Source organism: Chiroxiphia lanceolata, chromosome 6, assembly GCF_009829145.1.
Source record: "Chiroxiphia lanceolata isolate bChiLan1 chromosome 6, bChiLan1.pri, whole genome shotgun sequence".
Lineage (NCBI taxonomy): Eukaryota > Metazoa > Chordata > Aves > Passeriformes > Pipridae > Chiroxiphia > Chiroxiphia lanceolata.
In genome coordinates, this window is record NC_045642.1 from 19,582,848 (window position 1) to 19,604,003 (window position 21,156).

The 21,156-nt window shown below is 36.3% G+C and overlaps 1 protein-coding gene across 2 annotated transcripts; it reads left to right on the forward strand.

Moving 5' to 3' along the window:
* The first annotated feature begins 2,648 nt into the window (after positions 1-2,648).
* Positions 2,649-10,608, forward strand: GAL (galanin and GMAP prepropeptide). 2 transcript variants are annotated; one of them, XM_032692234.1, is made up of 7 exons: positions 2,649-2,761; positions 2,917-2,997; positions 3,674-3,728; positions 4,649-4,720; positions 5,134-5,220; positions 8,296-8,373; positions 10,301-10,608. In XM_032692234.1, exons 2-7 carry the CDS (start codon positions 2,917-2,919, stop codon positions 10,351-10,353), a joined length of 426 nt encoding a protein of 141 aa, XP_032548125.1. In that variant the 5' UTR covers positions 2,649-2,761; the 3' UTR covers positions 10,354-10,608. The 2 variants fall into 2 exon arrangements, with proteins under 2 accessions (XP_032548125.1, XP_032548126.1); XM_032692235.1 differs by lacking the exon at positions 4,649-4,720.
* Positions 10,609-21,156: the final 10,548 nt, after the last annotated feature.

Here is a 21,156-nt window from a genome sequence, read left to right on the forward strand (position 1 = left end):
AATACTATACAAGGTAGCCATTCTGGATAGTTTATGTTTTTTGTTAATGTAAATTTAAATGGGACATCCTACCTCAGCAATTGTATAAAAGAGAATTTTTTACCATTAAATGCGTGGTAAAATCATTAGGATTTATTGTTTGTTCTCAAAATAAAATCTCCAGTGACAAAAATGAAATTGTTTTATTTCCCAAATCCAATGTTTCAATACGGTCACTTACTTAATCCATATAATATTTTCCTTAAAAATTCAAAGTTTTTGTCTCTGGCTGAAACCAGTATTTTCCACTGTTGATTTTTTTTTAAAATTATTTTTAAATGCAGTTACAATCATGTATATAAAGTTACATGTACAGAGAACATGTTGTGTGAGACAGGCAATGGTACTCCTGTCTTTCCTGTATCAATTTAGAGACATCAGAGACAGTTTTGTTATCAATGTTTATTGTTCTATTGGCTTGAGTAAATTTTAGATAAGCTTCATTGAGAGTTTATATGACAGTGAATCTCTGGTAAGGACTGGGCATAACCTAACAGGTACTGCAAACTGCATTAAGCCTTTGCAATAAACCAAACAACAAATAAATCAGTGGAAGAACAATTACATTGAAGGGTCTCCTCAATAAAAACAAACCGTGTAGTCACAGAGATGGCCATTTGTCAAGCCAAGCCAGAAGAGGCAGGCTTCAGACTAATGCTTTTGTCTGAATAGTGAGATTTAAAATTCCTATGGAATAAAAAAAGACTAATAGCATTCTTGACAAGAAAAATTGAGGGAATGAGAACATCAATTGTAGGAATGAGTGATAAAATTATTAATCGACACTAGCATAAAGATACATTTAGACAAAAAGTATGATGGGCAAGTGATGGATTAAGCCTTTCAGTATACAAAGAGGTTTTATTTTGCATCTGACTCTATTGGAGATAAAGAGACCATTTTACTCTGTAATTTGACAGGAAGGTGCAAGTACTGTGGTGAAAAATCAGAATAAAAACTGCAGGTTTAAATACTTTTTATAGGACACAAAGAAGAAAACTGTAGTCAAAGATAAGAGAATTAACACATTTTTGTAACACTGTTTGAATGTAAAATTTGACATATTTTCATATAACTTCTGGAGTTTTATTCAAATAACACAAGAAAACATTTTGTCTCACAAAGAAGCTTCAAGTTTCAAAAATTACCTTGTGGGAGTTAACAGCTGAAAGCTAGAGAATTTCAGACAAAAGTGCACTTTTGATAAGGTAAAGGAAAAGAACACTTTGCAAAAATCACATTATTATTTTCCAGATCTATCTAATCTGAATTGTGAAGATCATGTAATGGCTGAATGTCCTTAGCAAATGATAAAAAGTATCAAATAAAATCTACGAAGTTGAGCTTCCCCATTTAGGTCCATTAACATTTAAGAATTGCATAAAATAGACTTTATCCAAGCAGTTTTTGATCAGAAACCCAAAGACAAGGCTAGAGTATTATAACTCTGCTGCCCCTGACAAAAGAGGGTAGGAAATAGAAATAAAAGACAAAGCTTCTGCTTCTTGCTTGGATTATGAATATTATGCTACACTGAAGTAAAAAAAAGTTTGCTTTTAAAGTGGTGAATGATAAGTGTATTGCATTGTTCAATAGCTGTCTTGGCTCCACATTCAAATTCATGTATACACTTTGTAAAAGGAGCTTCAGAAAAAGGAACTGTAAGTATAACTTATTCTATGCAACATCTGTGACGCTCTTCTTATTGAAAGATGAATTTGAGGGACTTTTAGTGAATAAACTAATTTGTTGTAGAGCAAATACGATTTGGCTGGGGGAAAAAAAAGGGACTAATATTGGAATATCTGTCTTGTAATTCAATTTTGCACGTCCCAATGCCAGCTGTAACTACAACTAAGATAAGCAAATTGGTGAAACTCCACTGGTTGTAAATTAACAGGCCAGGGCTACTCTAATCACTGGAGAGAGCTGAATCCCCAGCCTTTCTCATATAATCTTAAAAAAGTGCAATCTCAGATAAGAGAGCAGCAAGGAACTACAGTAAGAGTTTTGCCAGTTCCTTTTATTCTGATGCTAGAGCACGGGGCATGAGTCAAAGGGATTTTCAGAGGCCACGAGTGGCCTGGACCACAGGGAGCTCCGGGGATCGCAAGCAGGGCAAAGCTGCGTGAAGTCCTCAGTATTCCCAAACGCAAACCCCAAGCACCGTGAATCTTGCTCACCAGCGTCACACGCAGACATTCGTATTTAGCGCTGCTCCTGTACCTGTCTGTGATCACTTTAAAGTGATTTGTAAAGCGATTTGTATTCACTTGACACTTTCTTCTTACCCCCCTCCACTCCCGAGCCCTCGTGCAGCTGCAGCGGGCGACAGGGGCAGGCCAGGCTACCCAGATCTGAGCCCCTCTCCCCTCGCTGCCCACCAGCCTGCCCAAAGCCGCGGTAATAAGAGATAATTGTCCGCGCTGTCAGCTCCCGGCAGCCTGCGTCGTGCTTCCAAGTACCTCTAATTGGATTGCTGTAATTTCTGCCCTTCCTAATGCAGTGGGTGGCGAGGGGGAAATGACCCGGAGGAGGCGGGGGAGCGGGGAGTGGGCGGCTCTGGCTCCCCCGGCGCGGCGGTGCCGCAGCCCATAAAGGGCGTCGGGAGCGGAGCGTGGGCGCAGCTTCGCGCTGGGGCTGTGGCCATGCAGTGAGTGCTCGCCGTGGGACACGTCAGGAGGAGCGCTGCGAGAGGCAGAGCGCCGCGCCCCAGCTCAAGGTACTCCCCTCTCGACCCTTCTCCCAGCGGGAATTTGGGTGCCGAGCCTGGGTAACCACAGCCAGGAAGGTTCACCTGCGCTTCCTACCCGCGGCGAGGAGTCTCCTGTGCGCTGGGGAAGGCAGAGCATTTACCCTCGTGCCGTTTCTTTCCAGATGCAGAGGTGCGCTAGTTTCCTGTTTCTGTCTTTAATCCTTGGTGCCACCCTCTCGGAAACATTTGGGCTGGTTTTCTCGGTAAGTATCCGTGTCTCAGCTGGCAAAGTAACTATAAACCTCGCAGGTATATACGCTGTATTTAGACATAGAAGTTGCAGAAGATGCAGCACTCAAACACGTTTGGCTATAAACCGGGTGGTTTTTTAGCTAAGAATTTGGAGATTTTAAGTACTGGCTCCCTTGTAGTAAATACTGTGAATAAAACGGTGTCTAGTTTGTAGACCAAAATTGAATGGACGTCCCATCTGACTCAGAAAAGGTGGTTGTAGATAGGGGTTCTTTTTATAAAGAGGCTGTCTTGTAAATCTAAGCAATTAAAAGAAAGCGTTGCTGTCTGTTAAGATGGCTGTCAGGTGGTAATAAAAACTTGAAGCATAAAGGCAAAATTTCTGCCTCTGAAGTCTGATTTGCAGTTTCACTTACATGGTGTGAAATCTTCATACTGAGTTCATATCTTCATATGGACATGGATGTCAGTAGCAAAAGTGTAGACTTAGATGGGGAGGGGGCAAGAGTTCACCATTAATATTTACTTCAATATGATTGGCTTGTTTGTTTGTTTGTTTTACTTTTTTTTTTTTTTACAATTTTTTCTTGATTTTGAGCCTTTGGAAGACTCTGCTAAGAGAATGCCCTTTTGACATTTGACACTGTGTAGGTCACGTAATAACATACTTGCATTTTTTTCTTTAAGGCAAAAGAAAAAAGGGGTTGGACTTTGAATAGTGCTGGTTATTTACTCGGGCCACGTAAGTGAGGCACTCTTCTTTATATCAAAATGTAAAAGTTGTGGGGTTTTTCTTTTTCTTATAATCTGTTTACTGTAGTGTGCTATTCACTTCTCTGTGTACAGCAATTTTATCTAAACCTTGAAGGCTGAGGAAACTCATTTGGGAAAATATTTGTTTAGATGCTTCTTACATGCCTATTATAGAATTGTCTTAAACAACAGCTGTTCTTTTCTAAAGCAGAGTTGTGACCTGAGGCTTTATGTCCAGAAACGTTTCTGCTCGCTCTGTGCTTCTGGACTGTAATTTTCATATGACAAATTCTTCACCACAGGAAGTGTTACAAAATCTTGTATCATCTTATATCATCTTATGTCAAGGGAAGAATGACAAGATGTGACATTTGGCACTTTCCTATGTATTTCAGGTTTCACCTTTAAATCTTTTCAAAAATTGTTTCACCACTTGGCTTTATTTTACTACTTTTTTTTAATTAAAGCACGATAAAGTAAAACAATAACATGCAAACTACTGACTGTGAAAAATTAAGATAAAAGTGTTCAAAATACAGGAACACTGGATTACAAATGCAGATTATAAGAAAAGTAATGCAGGGCTAAACTGTCTCAAATATTTATCCTTTTATCTGTTCTTGTTAATGTAATAACAGTCATTACCAATGTTTCTTTATCTTCAGTCTCAGTAATACATAGACAAGTACTACAGACACTTACTATGACTTTCTTCATTCTCTTCAGCTAACCCTAAGGATATCTAAAAAAAAAAGAAAAGCTTTATGCATCTTAAATGTATTAACTGGTACTGTAAATGTCTGGAAGTATATTTACTTCGAAGCAGGTCTAAGCAAATCGGAAAAAATACTGCGGGGAAAATGTGCCATTTATCTAAGACTGGATAATAGGAATCATCCTTTGTTGCAGGTCGTATTGATCAGCTTTTACTGATAAAGGAAATGCCCATTGCAAGGGGGAGAGAAGAGGCACCAGGGGCATGTAAGATAGTTTCTGAAGGTTATTCATGTAAACTACCTGCAGTTTTCTTTTGAGCAAACTCATCAGCAACATTTTCTTACAGATAAGGGAGAGAACAGTAAAAACAACTTCCCAGTTTACATGCAGATGTACAGGCTTACATTTTCTTTACAATTTCTTCTAAATTCAGTAATAGCTTCAGCAAGTATGTAGCACAGGTCTGGGTCTGTAAACAAGATAAATCATAAGCACAAATTTACAAGAAAGGTTATTTTATTTAATGACACATTAACTGCTTCTCTGTAATTTTGTACATCAAAACTGCCCATCATGATCTTTTTATTGAAATTCATGAAAAGCAAGCAATATAATAAAGGTGGTTGTTAAGGTAATTAACTCCTCTGATTTTTTTTTTTTTTTTTTTAATTTATCAGATGCAGTAGATAACCACAGATCTTTTAATGATAAGCATGGTTTCACTGGTAAACGTGAAATACAGCTTGATGAGGATATTAAAGCAGGTAACAAAAATCTGAAAGCCACTATTGTTGATTTGTTTTTAATGATTTGCAATCTATTTACTATTAACTGACTACCTAGATACAAGGCTATTCCTGCACTTTAACAGAAATCCCAATAAACACGTGAAAGGAAGAAAAGTGACTTTTGGCCATTTGGTGTGTTCTTTGTATGGTCATAGTTTAAAACATGATATGTTTTCCTAGGCACTTAGAGAACTTTGTTGCTTTAAAGGTATGATAGGTCATATTGCTTTGAAAAATTTTTTTTTTTTTTTTTGTTTTCATATGTTCAAATAAGTATTTCAAATGTCACCTTAGACACTCAAGGGTTTTTTTTTTTTTTCTCAGCAAAGAAGTGAGTTGACAAAGGCATCTTTCAGTAACAAAAGCTCAAAAAATATAAAGTCTCAAGATTTCCACTGTTTAAGTAAAGTGGATTATCATCACAAAAGGTTGAGGATCTGGTTGCAACTGAAGTCAAGTCAACATAATGTTTTGATATTGCATATGTCAGAATTTAGTAAATATCAATGAAAAGGATGCAGCTTAGTTCTGGATTTTTCATACAAAGCCAAGCCTCTAAAGTATGTCTAGACTTCCTTTATGAAGAGAAGCTGACAATTTTTAGCTTTATTTTAAGCACCTATTTCAGGATAAGATGCAGAAACTTCTAGAAAAGCCTATTTCTTTCTCCTGAGGAGAAACCAAAACTGCTGCAAACATCTAAAGTGAGCTGGTATGAATCTCATCTTTAGACTGTTAAAGAGTGACCACAGTACTTACTTGAGTACTATTGCATTCATCACTGCACTAGTGGGGGAGGACAGAGCTTTTGCAGGCTATTTTAAATACACCCAGCATAATGGAAGTGTAGTTAACACTAAATAAGTTCATAAATATAGGAAATGTACTTGATTACTATCTCATAGACGTACTTTCTAAAGGAAAGAGTAACACCAATACATTTCTTAGCTGTTAACATTCTGTAAATGACTGTCTGTTTAGTTCTGGTACATAGTGTGGTTTTGTGTGTGGTGGTTTTTTGGTGCTGTGCTTTGTTTGTTTTGGTTTTTTTTTGTTTGTTTGGTTTTGGTTTTGTTTTTTGTTTTGTTTGTTTGTTTGTTTTTAAGGCCAAAAAAAAAAAAGGAAGCACCCATTTTTTCAAACTCTGGTGTAAAAATAATATTTTGCCAGTCAGAAACAATGTGAAAGGAAGAAAGTTGTAATCTAACAATGGAGTTCACATTGCAACATGTTGCCATTAGTGGATATATTGGATCCTTTACAGGAATATGAACTCTTAGGTTTATGGAACTCTTTTGCCAGATACTGTTGTGCCTCCACAATTACAGGTAAACCCAGCCAAACGTGTCAGGATTAGACTGGAAACTTATATTGGTGCCTCTGCTATGAACCTCATGCTTTTCTTTTATCAAAAGTTTTCTTTGAAGCTGAAGTTTATTACAGAGTTCCTACCTAAAGGAGATTTAAATACAAAAACAAACAAAAAAAGGGTATAAGATAGTCAGAATCTAATTTTAATTGAAAAGGAAGCTTTTTTTTTTTAGTTAGTTAATTTTTTCTGATTATTTACATAGGCACTTTAAAATGGCAATATACACACATTATTGCTGCAAAAGAATTAATGCAAAGGACTGTGCTCTCTCCCTGAAGGAATGCTGCAAAATTTGTAAGCTCTCCAGATAACCTAGAAGAACTTGCAAGCTGTATTAGGGACTTAACACTAGGTCCAGAAAAATAAAAGATCACTACAAAACAACCATCCATGAGCATAATTAGTCAAATCTTCAAATTACAAGATCATAATTTTTTTTAACTTATTCTATACAGAAATAAAGGTCAGTCACAGAGTATAGAGAAATACACATGTACAGTATGCCCAAGCCACTGAAGAAAAATATTTATCCAATGAATATTACATTGGTAATAAAATCTGGGTCAGAAAGCGACTAATATAATAACCATAACAAAATTCTATAACAGATTAGGTGGGGAAAAAAAGTTAAGGAAAAATTCAAATAATCCAAGTATTACTAGCGTAAATAATAGCAACATCTTTGTGTCAGTTCAAAGACTGGAAGACAAGACTTTTAGCTGCAAGCATGTTAAATACATTTTCAAATGCTTATTCTCAATATACCAAAGACCTTTGTGTCCCTTCAACTTTCATCAGTGTTTTTTTAATTTGTTTTGCAGAGCTCGGTCTGCCTTCTATCCGGTAGGACAGTATTGTCAGTGATGTAATAATGGGCTCTTGGTACTGGCACCCATCTCTATGCAGAGAACTAAAAATCTTGGGGCAATTACTTGCTATTTGTTCTCTAATACAGGACAATTCTCCATCCTGTTGGAAAAAAGCAAGATGTCTTCCCTGCCCCCCTCTCCCTCTCTTTTTTTCTTTTTTCTGCATTAACAGATACAGAAAGCATCCTTCTCAGCCTCCCAAAGTGCAATAACAAGCTCCCAGGACTCCATTAGGCCATTAAAATAGCATCAAAAGGCCTATTTTCACTAGATCAGAGATGAGTATATTGGTTTAGATACCTGTGTAAAAACATACCTCTCCGGGCTTTTAGAAAGACACCCAGGCCCAGCTTTTGGGCTACAAATCACTTCTATGTCTCTCAAGAGGCTTATTTGGAACAAAATCAGACTATGTGAAGAACTTTTAACTGTTTTGTAAAGGTGACAAATTTGTCAATTAAATGTAACCTTATCCCTTCAGTCTCAGGTTAGTGGACACAAGAGAGAGAGTTGAGAACTGAGGAAAACTCTTCTGCATCAGAACTCTGAACACTGTGACCATTAAGGGGTCAAAGCAGCTGCTGTGCAGCGATGGCATACGGAGCTGGGCAGTTTTGATTCTGAGAATTGCAGTTACCACCCTTAAAGGGGCTTCACTCTTCCCTGAAATGAGGTTTTCCATTAAAGATTTTAAGGAAAAAGGCATTTCAGGTAGCTTATTTTCAGGGTACTTATAAACTTAGCCGTGATGTCACATAAAATGTATCTTCCTACTGTGTAACATTAAGTGACAGCCAACTTGTTTTATAGGGAATCTTGGAAGACCACTCTCTGATGAAAACATTATGCGTACAGTAATCGAATTTTTGACTTACTTGCATCTTAAAGGTTAGTGAATGCCCTTTAACCTTTCACAGCTTCTGGTATGAGAAGACAAGAGTATCCCTGAGTGTACCAGTCTGCTACAGATTTGAATGTGCAAGATTTTGAACAGCACCTTGGGAACACACACAGCTAGTATGCAAAACCACAGGTCAATGAATATCTGATGTAGCAGGATTCTTATACCATTTGGTCGCTTGTTAGTGGCACAAGAAATACCTCTCCCTTTTTGCATGTATTCTACAATAAAGGTGCATCATAAAATTGCAACAATGCTAAGATGAACGTTGGCAAATAGCTCAAAATGCTGCTAGTAAAATCTCTGTAGAGCCTCAAAATTGTGATGAGAATTGTAATGTTGGGCTTACAGCTGATTCTATAAGAATGGTAACCTTATTATAGAATTCAATGAAGAAAAAACTTGTATGTTTCTGAGTTTTCATTAGTTTTGCTTTAAAAAAATGCAAACAAACACAATTTTAGCTTTCAAAAACCTCTTCAGGGCTTCTAAAATTGTCTGCAAAATGTATACAAATATGATATATAGTTGCAAAGAAAATGGGTAGAAAACAATTATTCTACTGAAAATGTCTGAGCATTTTTCTGTCTCAGAAAGTTGACAATTCAATAAATCAGTAACTTCCGTATTCTTACTTTTGCATACAACAAATTATAAGCAATTTTGGGGCAAGTGTATGCTGTGGAACTGTGTGTTACATACATGTTTTAATTTCATTATTAAAAGAGACTTTCAAGAGATCTGTTCATTTTTTGCATATCTAGGATCAGTTTTTGGCATTGTTGTCTGAGTTATTTGTACCTACCCAGGCAAAATAATTCTCATTACTGAAAATATCAACCCAGTATTTTTTGCATCAAATTTGTATCGGAAACAAAACCTCTTTATGGTTAGTAATAAGGGCCTGAAATAATTTATGTATATGTATATAAAGTAGATTATTAGCCTGTATATTTACTGTGCACAATGAGGTAGCTTGTTTCTTGTGCCACTGTGAAGAAAGAGCCCCAAACATTCTCTTACTCTACTGTGTGAGCCTAGGAAGTAAAATCAATATCTGAACACAACAAAAAGGTTGTAAAACAAGTAGAGCTCAAGCACATGAGCTCTGAGAGGGCAAAAAGCTGCTAAGTTGGACAAGAAAAACCCCCAATCTTCAGATCATATGAAATGGCTTTTCCATGAGATAGTTCTTATGTTCCCAGGTTTCAGAAGACACAGTGTTATTGCATTATATTAACAGTATTTATTGGCAAGGTTTAGTACAAACTCATACAAAATCAGAACTGTTGATTTAGCAGGTGAAAAACATATTTTTTAATGGTAGAGATGCTTTAACATTTTTTCTCAAATGAAACTTTACTACACTAAGTATATTGGTTTAGGGTGTTCCTTGGTAGGGGGATAACTCGCACTCATAGGATTCAGATTCAGGGAATAGTTAGTCAGATTAGACATAAATTTTATTCTGCAAGATAAAGGCAATATTTTAATTCCTAAGAAGTATCTTGGCAAGATCTAAAAGTGGCCTTCAGCTCTTTTTCTTGAAAATTGTTCCGTCCAGCTTTAAATGCTTCCATACAGAGCAGCCTGCAGGATGGCAGCCATAATTGAATAGTGTTAAATATTTTGAGATACTGGGATCCAGCAATATCAATTGACATAATAAAACAGATATAATTTAATTGTTGTTCTATCACTGCTGTTTCTAGAACAGGTGAAATTAAAACAGGAAGATATTATTAACATTCAAAAGACAAAACCCAAGAGTTTATGAATTAAAATATGAAAAGGTCAAAGTTATAGTTGAGAGCACAAAAATGTAATAAAAATGTATACTACTGTAACTGGATTTCATAACTTAATTGCTAAGATAAATATGTGCTAATTAACTTTTTTTTAAATTTTTTGCAGAGTTGGGAGCACTTGACAAGCTACCTACACCAGAGGAAACAAACCAGTCTTGAAGAATGTATTTTTATTTTGTTGCAGTGTAGATTTAGACTGAATTCTAAACAAAAGATGCAAATGAGCTGACATTGAGAAGTATTGTTTGCATTAATCTGATAAATGGTAAATGGCATTCTCCCCTCTGGTTTGTTTGTTGAATTTTTTTTTCTTTTTTTTTTTTCCCCCTTCTCCTGCAATGTTATAGTGTATAATTTTGCCTTGGTAAAATTTTTCTGTAGGTAAATGATAAAATAAAAATAAGAGCAACTAAATTGTTTCATTTTAAAGTTAAGTATCTTCCAGCACACAATGTACCAAATACAAAGTCCAGGTTAAATTGTAAGATTACACTGCACCAATACTCCACAATATTAGAGCAAAATAAAACATAAATACTATATATTGGGTACTTTAAATAACACAAAAAGAATGACTTCAAGGTGCTGCCATGCAGAATCTTTTTAGTCACAGATCTGTCTGTACTTCTGTGCTTCAAGAAGCATTACTTCCTGTTCATGTTTTCACAGACGTGAAATAAACTCATGTTCATAAGAAATTTCATATTATTCACCTGTGATACACCAGCCCATTGACTGAAGCATACCTTAATGCAATACAAATTTAACTGTTCTGTACAAGTTTATACAAATCATATGTGTAGGATTCCTGCATCATCAAGAATACTGGGTCTGTACTCCTTAATGAAAAAATGCTTCTGTCTGCTTCAAGATTAAAAAATTATTTTATGAGATGCTTCATTCTGAGTCTAGCAAAGCACTTGAATCCATGCTTAATCCATACAAAAGTGCTTTGATGGACCAGAATGCTAGACCTGTGCACAATAAATGTCATATCAAGACTGAGGAAAGGTTTGAGAGGATACAGAACCATGGAAAGGTTTTTCATATTCAGGTGACTTTCCCTCTCTGCACAGAGCAATGAAATATCATTCTTTCAAAATGCTGAAGTGCACTGGAGTGCACAGACTGACAGAGATATTGCAGACCTTTATTACCTAATCTGTCTTTCACTTTTAGTGTAGCAAAATACATTCTAAATGCTAATCCACTAGTGTCTAGTTTGAACCTGGATGGCTGTCCCACCTTGTCAGTCAGGCTTTGCTCTTCCTCTGATAATAACTCAGCCTCTGATCTCATATCTGATGTTCACTTTCCAAAGTCTGCAAACTACACTTTTCATCAGATCCAGAGAGCTTCTGAGCAAGCCCTTCCAACAATGTTAAACTGGATTACACTTTTTGTTTTTATAAGAGTAATAAAAGTGTACAATGCTGCTATACAAAGTGTGTGTATGCTGCTAGTCCAACATGATTTGGTAAATTTATGGGCTTCCAAAAATGTCAAATAAGGATAGAGTGAAATTTAACCTCTGTACATTAATATGGTAATGTCCAAACTCTCATTTTCACTAGTAATGTCCATATTTCCTACCGTAACCTTGAAGCAGAGTTCACTAAAATCAAGACCATTATTTTCATTGAGTTCCATGGACTTTGATTGACTGTAAAACCCGGTATCCATTTGAAGAACTCAGTATCAATCTTTCTATGGCAGAGCACCCCAATCTATGATCAAATAAAAGGAACATCACATTAGCACTGAATTTCTTTTCTTTTGAAATAGGATAAGAAATTAGAAATAATAGAATAAAAGTAGAAAACAGTTATTACTTTAATCAAATTAGCGTACTGTCAGCTCATTAGAGTTGGAATGTTTATTTGAAATTCTGAAATTTGAGATTATTTGAAATAATGAAAAACTCATGGGATCAGGAAGATTTACAGCACTGTGTAAGCAGGGAGGCCCACAAGCTTTTGCATTGTGCTGCACTGTTATATGAAAATGCTATAGAAACCAGAATATTATTACCTACTTACCAAAAGCAGTCCACATACTTTCACTTAATTTCTGCATTCAAACACATATTGGTAATACTCCAAAATACAGAGGCAGGTAAAATTTTCAGCTTGTTTCTTCACTCTCTAACATCTCTTATCTTTGCAAAAACAAAGGGGGAAAAAAACAATAAAGGGGCATTCCTCTGGATCAATTACACAATTTCAGTAATGTTATTATTTTATTAACCTGGCGTTCAGCCAAAGTAAACAGCCACACATTGATTTTATGACAAATCTCATTAAAAATGGCCCTTAAACCGTAACTTGGAAGCAATCAGTTTCAACGGGGCAAATAGACAATAAAAAGATGTTTTAGTGGAACATAATAATTAAAATCCCTAATAATTTCCATCTAATTGTATAATTTATTTGCTCCTTTGCATACATTATGTCCCACTTTTCTGTAGGATTAGCTCAAACACATACGTGCACTAAAGACAGAAACCGAATTAAAAAAAATACAGAGTAAAACTTTGTTGTAATGTTTGCCAGTGCTATGAAATTACCCATCATGCAAATTTAACCCTGACAATGAACAGAAGGCTTGCGTGATGCTGAATGACTGGACAATAAATGGAAGATGAGATTAAATGCTGATGCAAGAAATTATATACGCAGAGAGAAACAATTCTAATTTTACCTACGCATACTGATGCTACTAAATTGTGTCTGGAAAAAGACCTATTGCACACAGTCCTCTAAAAATGCTATTTTAAACCTCAACAGTGGTCAGAAAGGCAAAAGGAATGTTAGGAATCATAACGAAATTATACCATTCCCATCTTTGACACCAGCAGCAGTTCTGGACAGCTCACTACAAGTTAAAAACCACTGTACAACCAGGAAAACTATAGAGAAAATGGACAAATATTTTTACAATAATTTCCATACACAGAGAGACTAAACAGATGAGAGATGAGTCTTAAATGTTGTGCTAGAAGTGCTTAGCAAATTCACTTATTCCTGTAACCCAAGATTTAATGATTAAATGATAAATGATGATAAACCCCACATCCAGAAAAAAAAGGGTCTTTTCCATACATCTCATGATGAAATTGTGGCACTGACAGGCACAGGACTTTGTGGAGGCCATATGCTCCATGAAAGGAAACAGTTACATTCATGGAAGAAAAGTCTTCCAAGATCCAAATGAAACCACTGCTCAAAAAGTCTAATTAAATTGTTTCTTAGAACAAATTATGGACTCTTGTGCACAGAGTTATAAAACGACTCTTACAACTTGATCCAGGGATTAATTAAACAGGGCTTCTTCAGCTGCATAACATTTGATGCCAGCTTACAAAAGAAATTTGTAAATCACATATTTTTGGCTAAAAATTCTACGGGAATACTGAATTCTGAATAGTACCCATAACAAAGAAAAAGAAAAGTATATTTTTATACAGCGTTTCACCTGTCAGGTAGTCTAATTACAACTTGTTTAAATGCAAATCAGTTCAGCATCAAAGTGGGAATTTTTGGTGGCACAGCTGGCATTGAACAGTCTGTTCAGATTAGGAAGTCATTAGGAACCTGACAGGGCACATGTATTTTCCCACCTGACTACTCATGTAAAGGTCAGACTGCAACATTAGCATAGAAAAATTAGATAGGACTCAGATTACTGAGGATGTTTGAGGGGGCTTGATATTGGGGTTGACATAATCCTTCTTTCAGGTTTAATGTTACCATGGTTCAAACTACAACCCCTTTTGCCTGACTAATGCACCAACTTCCTAACGTCATAGAGAAGCTTGGTGGGAGTTAGTTTACAAGAGACTCCAATATGTCTTTAGCTGTTCTTTTATATTTCAGAAAAGACAAGGAGATATGAGATAGTATATGTAAAGACTCATTAATAACTGCCAGAAAAAATTGGCAAAAGTATTCTCACATTGTTTCAGAATGTGACACAAATTTGCAACAGCTTAGAAATGGACACCAGGAGTACTTTGCAATGTGTCCAAAATGCAAATTACCTCAGGAGACGTCTAAGGCAGATATGAGGGTTGAAAGAAAGTTTAGAGCTGAGTGTTATTAGCAGAACAAATGATTTTTCACCGATTCACAAAGTACTTTAACAGTGCAGTAGTTCTGTCACTATTTTGTGTTCTATCACTTATTTTTAAATAAATGCAAATAATAATTCTGATAGTTAATTTTGTGAGGACAGAGCATCAGCCAACCACAGAAAACTGTGACTCGCAGATCACTCCACTGCTCAGATTCAGTAGCTGGGTATACAAATGTCAATTTGTTAAGATTTTTAATACCTCAGAGCACTGGACATTTGTCAGCGCATATGCCACGCTCAGAACCTCCCAGAAATGAGCTTCAAAAAGTCAGAGTTAAACCGCAGATGAGAACTATTTTATCTCCTTGCTTGTAAAGCACTACATTATTGTCCAAAACTTTATCAAATTCCCTTGGGATTCAACTTGTGTATTTCTAATTTAATTGATCTCCACCGATTTCCTGCTAATTAAGTATACATAAATCATACATCCTGAGTGCTGGGAGACATGAGTCTCATATGGAATGTCTGTCTGAGGGGAAATTTGAAACATCTGTTACCATTCAGATTGCACGTTTTTTCTTTTTTACAGTTTCTAATATAAATGTTGACTAGGTATCACACATAAACACGATTAATTCAGAATGGATTGTTTCTATAATTTCCCCTTCAAAACGTTCATGAGATAATATATTTCCTTGAAATTATTCTATTCCATTAAAAATCATTTTATTAGAAAATAATTGATCGGATTTATGAACATTATGGTTACTATTTACATTTATCAATATTAGAGGTAGCATTTCTTGATGAGATTTAAAACTGATGCTCTGATTATTTACATCAGTATGAGTTCCTATGTCATATTTTCAGAATGAATATTCTTTGCTTGCTATTTATTCAGATGACAGTATAGGGGAATCACACCGTGCTTCGCCAAGCTCCTTCTGCAATTTGATAAGGTTATCCTATTCTTCTTGGACTTCTATCTAAAAGATAGTAGATTCAGGAATCACTAGTTATCTGATGGTTTTCACATCGACTGTTCCCCGCAGCCATTAAACCCCTACTCAACATAATCTCCAAAGATTTGTGGGAGAGTTTTACGCACCCCTCCTGCAAATCAGTGTTTAGGGACACTTACATTGAGTAACTTCTTCTAGGACTTTTCACAGGCACTTCTAGGCACTGGAACTGAAGAGGGCAGTTCTGCAAAGAGAAGATCTGAATCTCCTCTCTATCTACAGTGTGAGTGCTGCTCTGAGTACAGAGCAACCTTTTAAATTAGGCATTTTGATTTCCTTCTTCAAATCAAGCAGAATTAACCCAGACCCTGAGACTTAGAGAACAAGTAGAAGCAGACAGGAAAAATAACCATGTTTTTACAGCTAATGTTACATTTTTGTACCGCTTTTCGAAACACAGTTTTGCAAATTGTGCCTGCTTGGCTTTCATGCTGGTTACCTACTTAGTCAGAGTTTTAAAACACAGCTCATCAAACACAACATCTGAGGCCCAAATCCTGACCTGTGAAACTAAGTGTAGTGGTACCGTTGACCTTAAAAGTACACTTTAGTATATCGATTAAGATTGGACCTTATTCAGTGGAGAAACATTATTAAAACAAATTAACAAATACCAGATCGTATGCAAAAAATGATTTCAGAAGTAAAAGCTATATTCATCCTTATTCCATAAACAATACTTGTCCTTCCCATCTGCTGCAAAGCATGGTGTTTATTAATTCCTTCTGTCACTTGGTACCTTCGGAACCATCTACTAATCCTAACCAGTAAAGATATAATACTCTGTCTGTGTATTATTTAGAAGCATCCCCTCATCTGTGAAATTTTATTTCATTTTATATAGTTCAAACTATGCAACACCTTTTTTTCCCTGAATATTTTAATTTTCTTTGCCTTTTAGACCATTCTGTCTGCATTCCTTTTACAGTGTACATTATAGACAGTATTTTATTGTTCACCACAGCCCTCAAACATCTGTTTAATTAGACATAATAGTTTAATGTTAATCATTATTTTGATATTCTTCTCCCCACCCTAGCTATCTATTATCATAAAACACACTAGTTACAAATAATTAATATTTGTGACAGTGCTGATAAACCAGATATTGTTAACCAGATAAAGGGAAGATGTAACCTGTTTTTTCTTCTAGTACTTATTCTTTGCCTCAGTCAGATAGAAAAGATACTTTCCTTTATGGGGGAAAACACCTAATATTTTTTACCACATTACCTTTTGTGAATTCACAGTGGAATCAAATCTGTTGACAGACTAGAGATATATTTTTCAGAAGAATCAAAGCAATAAAGGATTTTAATCCCTTATTTTGAAAAAGTGATTTGAGAACATTTTTTGGAGGTGTTAATTAATTTTGAGATGCAGAAACACACTTGACTGGATTTATGGAACCATGTGAGGAAGTTGAGTGTTGAATTACCAACAAGATTTGAAAATTTAATTATTTATATGCAATATGAACCATTTTTAAAGCAAGAATTTATGTGCTCTTATAAATCCAACTTTATCAGTCTCAGGATGCCAAAATAAATTCCCTTTATAGGTGAAAGCCTGGAGAACACTATTAACTTATGCTATCAAAGTTTTGTATTTGTTATTATTGGTTTACATATTTCTCAGCACAAACGTGATGTTAGCCAGCAAGTAAAATGAACTCACCAACATCTCAAGGCCAAAAGAACTGCTAGGAAAACATCAAGGTAGCTCCATAGCAAAGTAATTACAAGTTCTGAACCAGTGTGCAACATGGGTCATACAGCACAGAACACCCTGCACTGGCAGGTCAGTCAAGTGTGCTTGTGCTGTGGCAGTGCCTGGGGCCCCACACCTGAGAGAAGCTTGACTGGATGTTGCAGACATCACCTGAATTGCCTCTGAAATATTATAAGACTTTGGCACCATAACACTTAAAATTGTGCTAGAAATTGAGACTTACATCACCTTCTGAAAATCTTACCCTTATGCTGTCCAATCTCGGAAAAAATTTTTGCAGAACCTTCACTTCAGGTTAGGATTAATAATCCTAAAATCACATAAAACCCTAAAACTATGCCTTGCAGCAGGAAGGACCTTCCTTTAGAAGAAGGAAAGGATTAAAAAAAAAGATGAACACTGAATATATATATATGTTCTGACAAAAGCCAGAAATCCCTGTATGCACAATCTTTCTTCATTACCTGGTATTATGACACTTTCCTTCTGAGCCATTTCCCAGCAAAATCACAACCAGAGGGGATAGATATGTTCTATTCCTAGGCTTATTTTCTATTCAGTTGTGCCAGTTCTGAAGCAATATTAGCAATTAGGGTGGTAATTCAGGTATAAATTGCAAAAACATCTGAATAACATTGCAATGGACAGAGCTTTACAAGTTTTGATGACTCCATGGGTTTTGTTGACTTTTCAAATTTGGAAATGTGAACTGTAAAGAAGCTTGATAGATAGAATCATATGCTTGGTAGCTTACTGCTACTAAATTAGAGTGCTGAAGGTGGAATTATACAAACTGAAACATTTTGCTGATTTCTGGGAAGCAACATGGATTTACACCAGCTGAAAAGTCATCTTTAAGAGATAATGTAAGAGCAGATGTTTGTTAAACAGGATGACTTCATGTTGTTACCTGAATTATGTGTTTCTTTGGGGTTTTATTCTCAACAGAGACAAGTCCCATTAGCTGAAATTGGAAGCTACACTGTACTGCCAAGGTTTTGGAAAGTGACAGAAGTAGGCGTCATACCTGTGGTTTCTGGTTATTTTTTTCAATGACAAATCAAGATATAGTCTTTAAATGGCAGTATTTGGAGGTAAATGTATATCAGCAGGGACTTAGGCTCGTCTTAGAGAGAGATATATAGTACAGTTACTAAAGTGGTGTTAAGAGATGATTTCTATGGTGACTTCTAATACAAGCAAGAAGATGGCTTCTGGAACTCTTTCTCATAGCTTTGGTAGATGTAGCTTTATTGATTTATACACAAAAAGAGACAGAAGAAATCTATGGAAAAAATCTAAACAAAACTTGCTTTTATTCAGAAGCCAATTCATGCATGACAAGAAATTATTCAATCATCATATCCTTTCCTAACATAAATAAATAAACAAACAGTCAGGTCAACCAATTTACCAAGGAAATTCCTGGAATTCCTCACAGAGGGACTTCTTTTCCCAAGTCATAAATTTGGTGGACAGGAAAAAAATGCAAGAAGTCATTTAAATTATTCCCTAGTTCACCACTAGATCAGCTGCTCATAAACCATGTCAGAAGAGTGCTTGTTTTTAATACCTCCAGTGTTACAGTCTCCACAACCCCTCCAAGAAACTAGTCAGTGAGTAGTTCACTGTCCTTTACTATTAGAAAACATTTCTGGATACAGAACTGAAATTTCCTTCCCACCTTTTCTTCCAAGCACTTATTTTATTGACCACAGACATGGGAATAATTTTTCCCTTTGCTGTTACTAAACTGATATGTTTCAAGAGAGTTACTATGCCCTCTCTCACAACCCTTTCGGATCTTTTTTTTTTTTTGGATGTTGGGGCTGTTTGTTCTTGATGTTTTAATTCTCTAATTTTTGTGCACCCAGGTGAAAGCAAAGGATAAAGCAGAGAAGGCTGACAATTTAGAAGGCTGCAGTATACTGGAGCACTATTCTTCTGGGTGTAATAGATGGCCTAAATAACCACAAGGTGGTAATAGTGCTCTTCTTGGAAAAGCTCAGCTGTGTTTAGCAGAACAGGTTTAACTCTATACAGATACCTGATTTACTAAGAATTGTAATTACAAAGAACAATAATGCCCTTAGAAATAAGGAAGTGAAAACCTCTAATAGAACACTGCGTTAGCATGGCAAAAATTAAGAACATCATTGGAGTAAAGTTAGGTAATAAAACCCACAAGAGTCATGCAGTGGTTGTCTGGGTACTTCACCAATGTTTCAGTGAGAAATAATGCAGGAAAAAACAGTCATAATTTTTGCATTATAAACAGAGAAGATTATAGCTGTCCTGATTTGTGCTGAGTTAGTTTTCTTCACAGTGGCTGGTATCAGGTTGTGTTTTGGGTTTGTGCTGAACTCATGATTGATAATACAGAGATGTTTTTTGTTATTGCTGAGCAGGGCTTACACAGAGCCAAGGCCTTTTCTGCTTCTCGTACTGCCATGCTGGCAGGGGGGGAGGAAATGCATGGGACATTGAGAGAGGACACAGCTGGAACAGGTGACCCAAACTGACCAAAGGGATATTGCAGACCACAGGACATCATGCTCAGCATATGAAGTAGGGGAAGAAGGAAGAAAGGGGGGATGTTTAGAATGACGGCATTTGAATTCCCAAGTCACCATTATGTGTGATGGGGCCCTGCTCTCCTGGAGATGGATGATCACCTGCCTGCCCATGGGAAGCAGTGAATTAATTTCTTATTTTGTCTTGCTTGTGTGTGCAGCTTTTGCTTTCCTTATTAAACTGTCTTTATCTCAGCCCATGGGTTTTCTCACTTTTACCTTTCTGATTCTCTCCCTGATCCCGCTGGTGGGGGAGTGATGTAGCAGCTGTGTGGGGCTTGGTGGCTGGCTGGAGTTAAACCACATCAGTAGTCCCCTCTTTGGAAAACAATTGTGTTGAGAAGTAATAGGGCAGCTTTTGAAGTATATTTTTCTGTTAGTGATAGTCTCACTTTGAAGATTTCTTGTAAATCTGTCATCAAGTGAATGCATGAGAATATTTCCTTTAATTTTAGTTATTTGAGAGAGTTATAATATCTAGCTAGTCAGAACACCAGCTTAAATACAGAAAAACAAATTACTCAGGGGAAATAAAAATGATTCCTGTTAACAAATTATTTCTGATAACAATATCTGTGTTATCCCAAGTGACTGTGATCGTTATTGACATGGTTGCAACAGCTTGCACCTGGAAGTGCCAATGTTACTTTGGTGACAATTGCCTATTTAAAAGTGGGTTTCTTTGAAAGGTCAGTTTAAAATCTTATTGTTCCTGACTATAAGATTTCATTCTAGTTTCTAGTGCAAACCATCAAAAGAAAAGAGAAATTAATTGTCATTGAGTGACATCATTAATGCAAAATTATTTTCATAGAATCATAGAATATCCTGAGTTGGAAGGGACACAGAAGGATCACTGAAGTCTGACTCCTGGCCCTACATGGGACCAACACAAGAATCATGCCACGTACCTGAAAGCAATGTCCAAATTCCTCTTGAACTCTGTCAGGCTTGGTCCTGTGACCTGCTTCCCTGGGGAGCCTGTTCCAGTGCCCAAACACCCTCTGGGTGAAGAACCTTTTTATAATATCCAGCCTAACCCTCCTCTGACACAATTTCATGCCATTCCCTTGAGTGCTGCCACTGGTCCCCAGAGGGCAAACCTCAGTGCCTGTCACTCTTCTTCCCTCGTGAGAATACTGAAGAGTGCAGTGAGGTCTCCCCTCAGGCTCCTCTTCTCCAGGCTGAACAGACCAAGTGACCTCAGCTGTTCCTTGTATGGCCTCCCATCAAGGCCCTTCACCACTTTCTTTCATTTGAGGGAGAACCAATCCATCAGTTTTACACCTGTTATATTTACTCATCCAAACAATGTAGTATTAAGTAGCACCCTTTGATTCACCAGTTTTTCCAGATCTTTGGATGCTATCATTAGTTTTGTTGTCTCTAGAAGTCTGTTTCAAGTTTTGTGTTCTGAAGTCATATGACAATCTGAGAATTTCATCCTTTCATAATAAATGCTAAACTTGTATAATCTGAGTGGTCACAAGAGAAAAAAAGCATATTTTCAGTGCTTAAAGCACAAGAAAAAAATCCAGTATATAAAAAATAGATATATA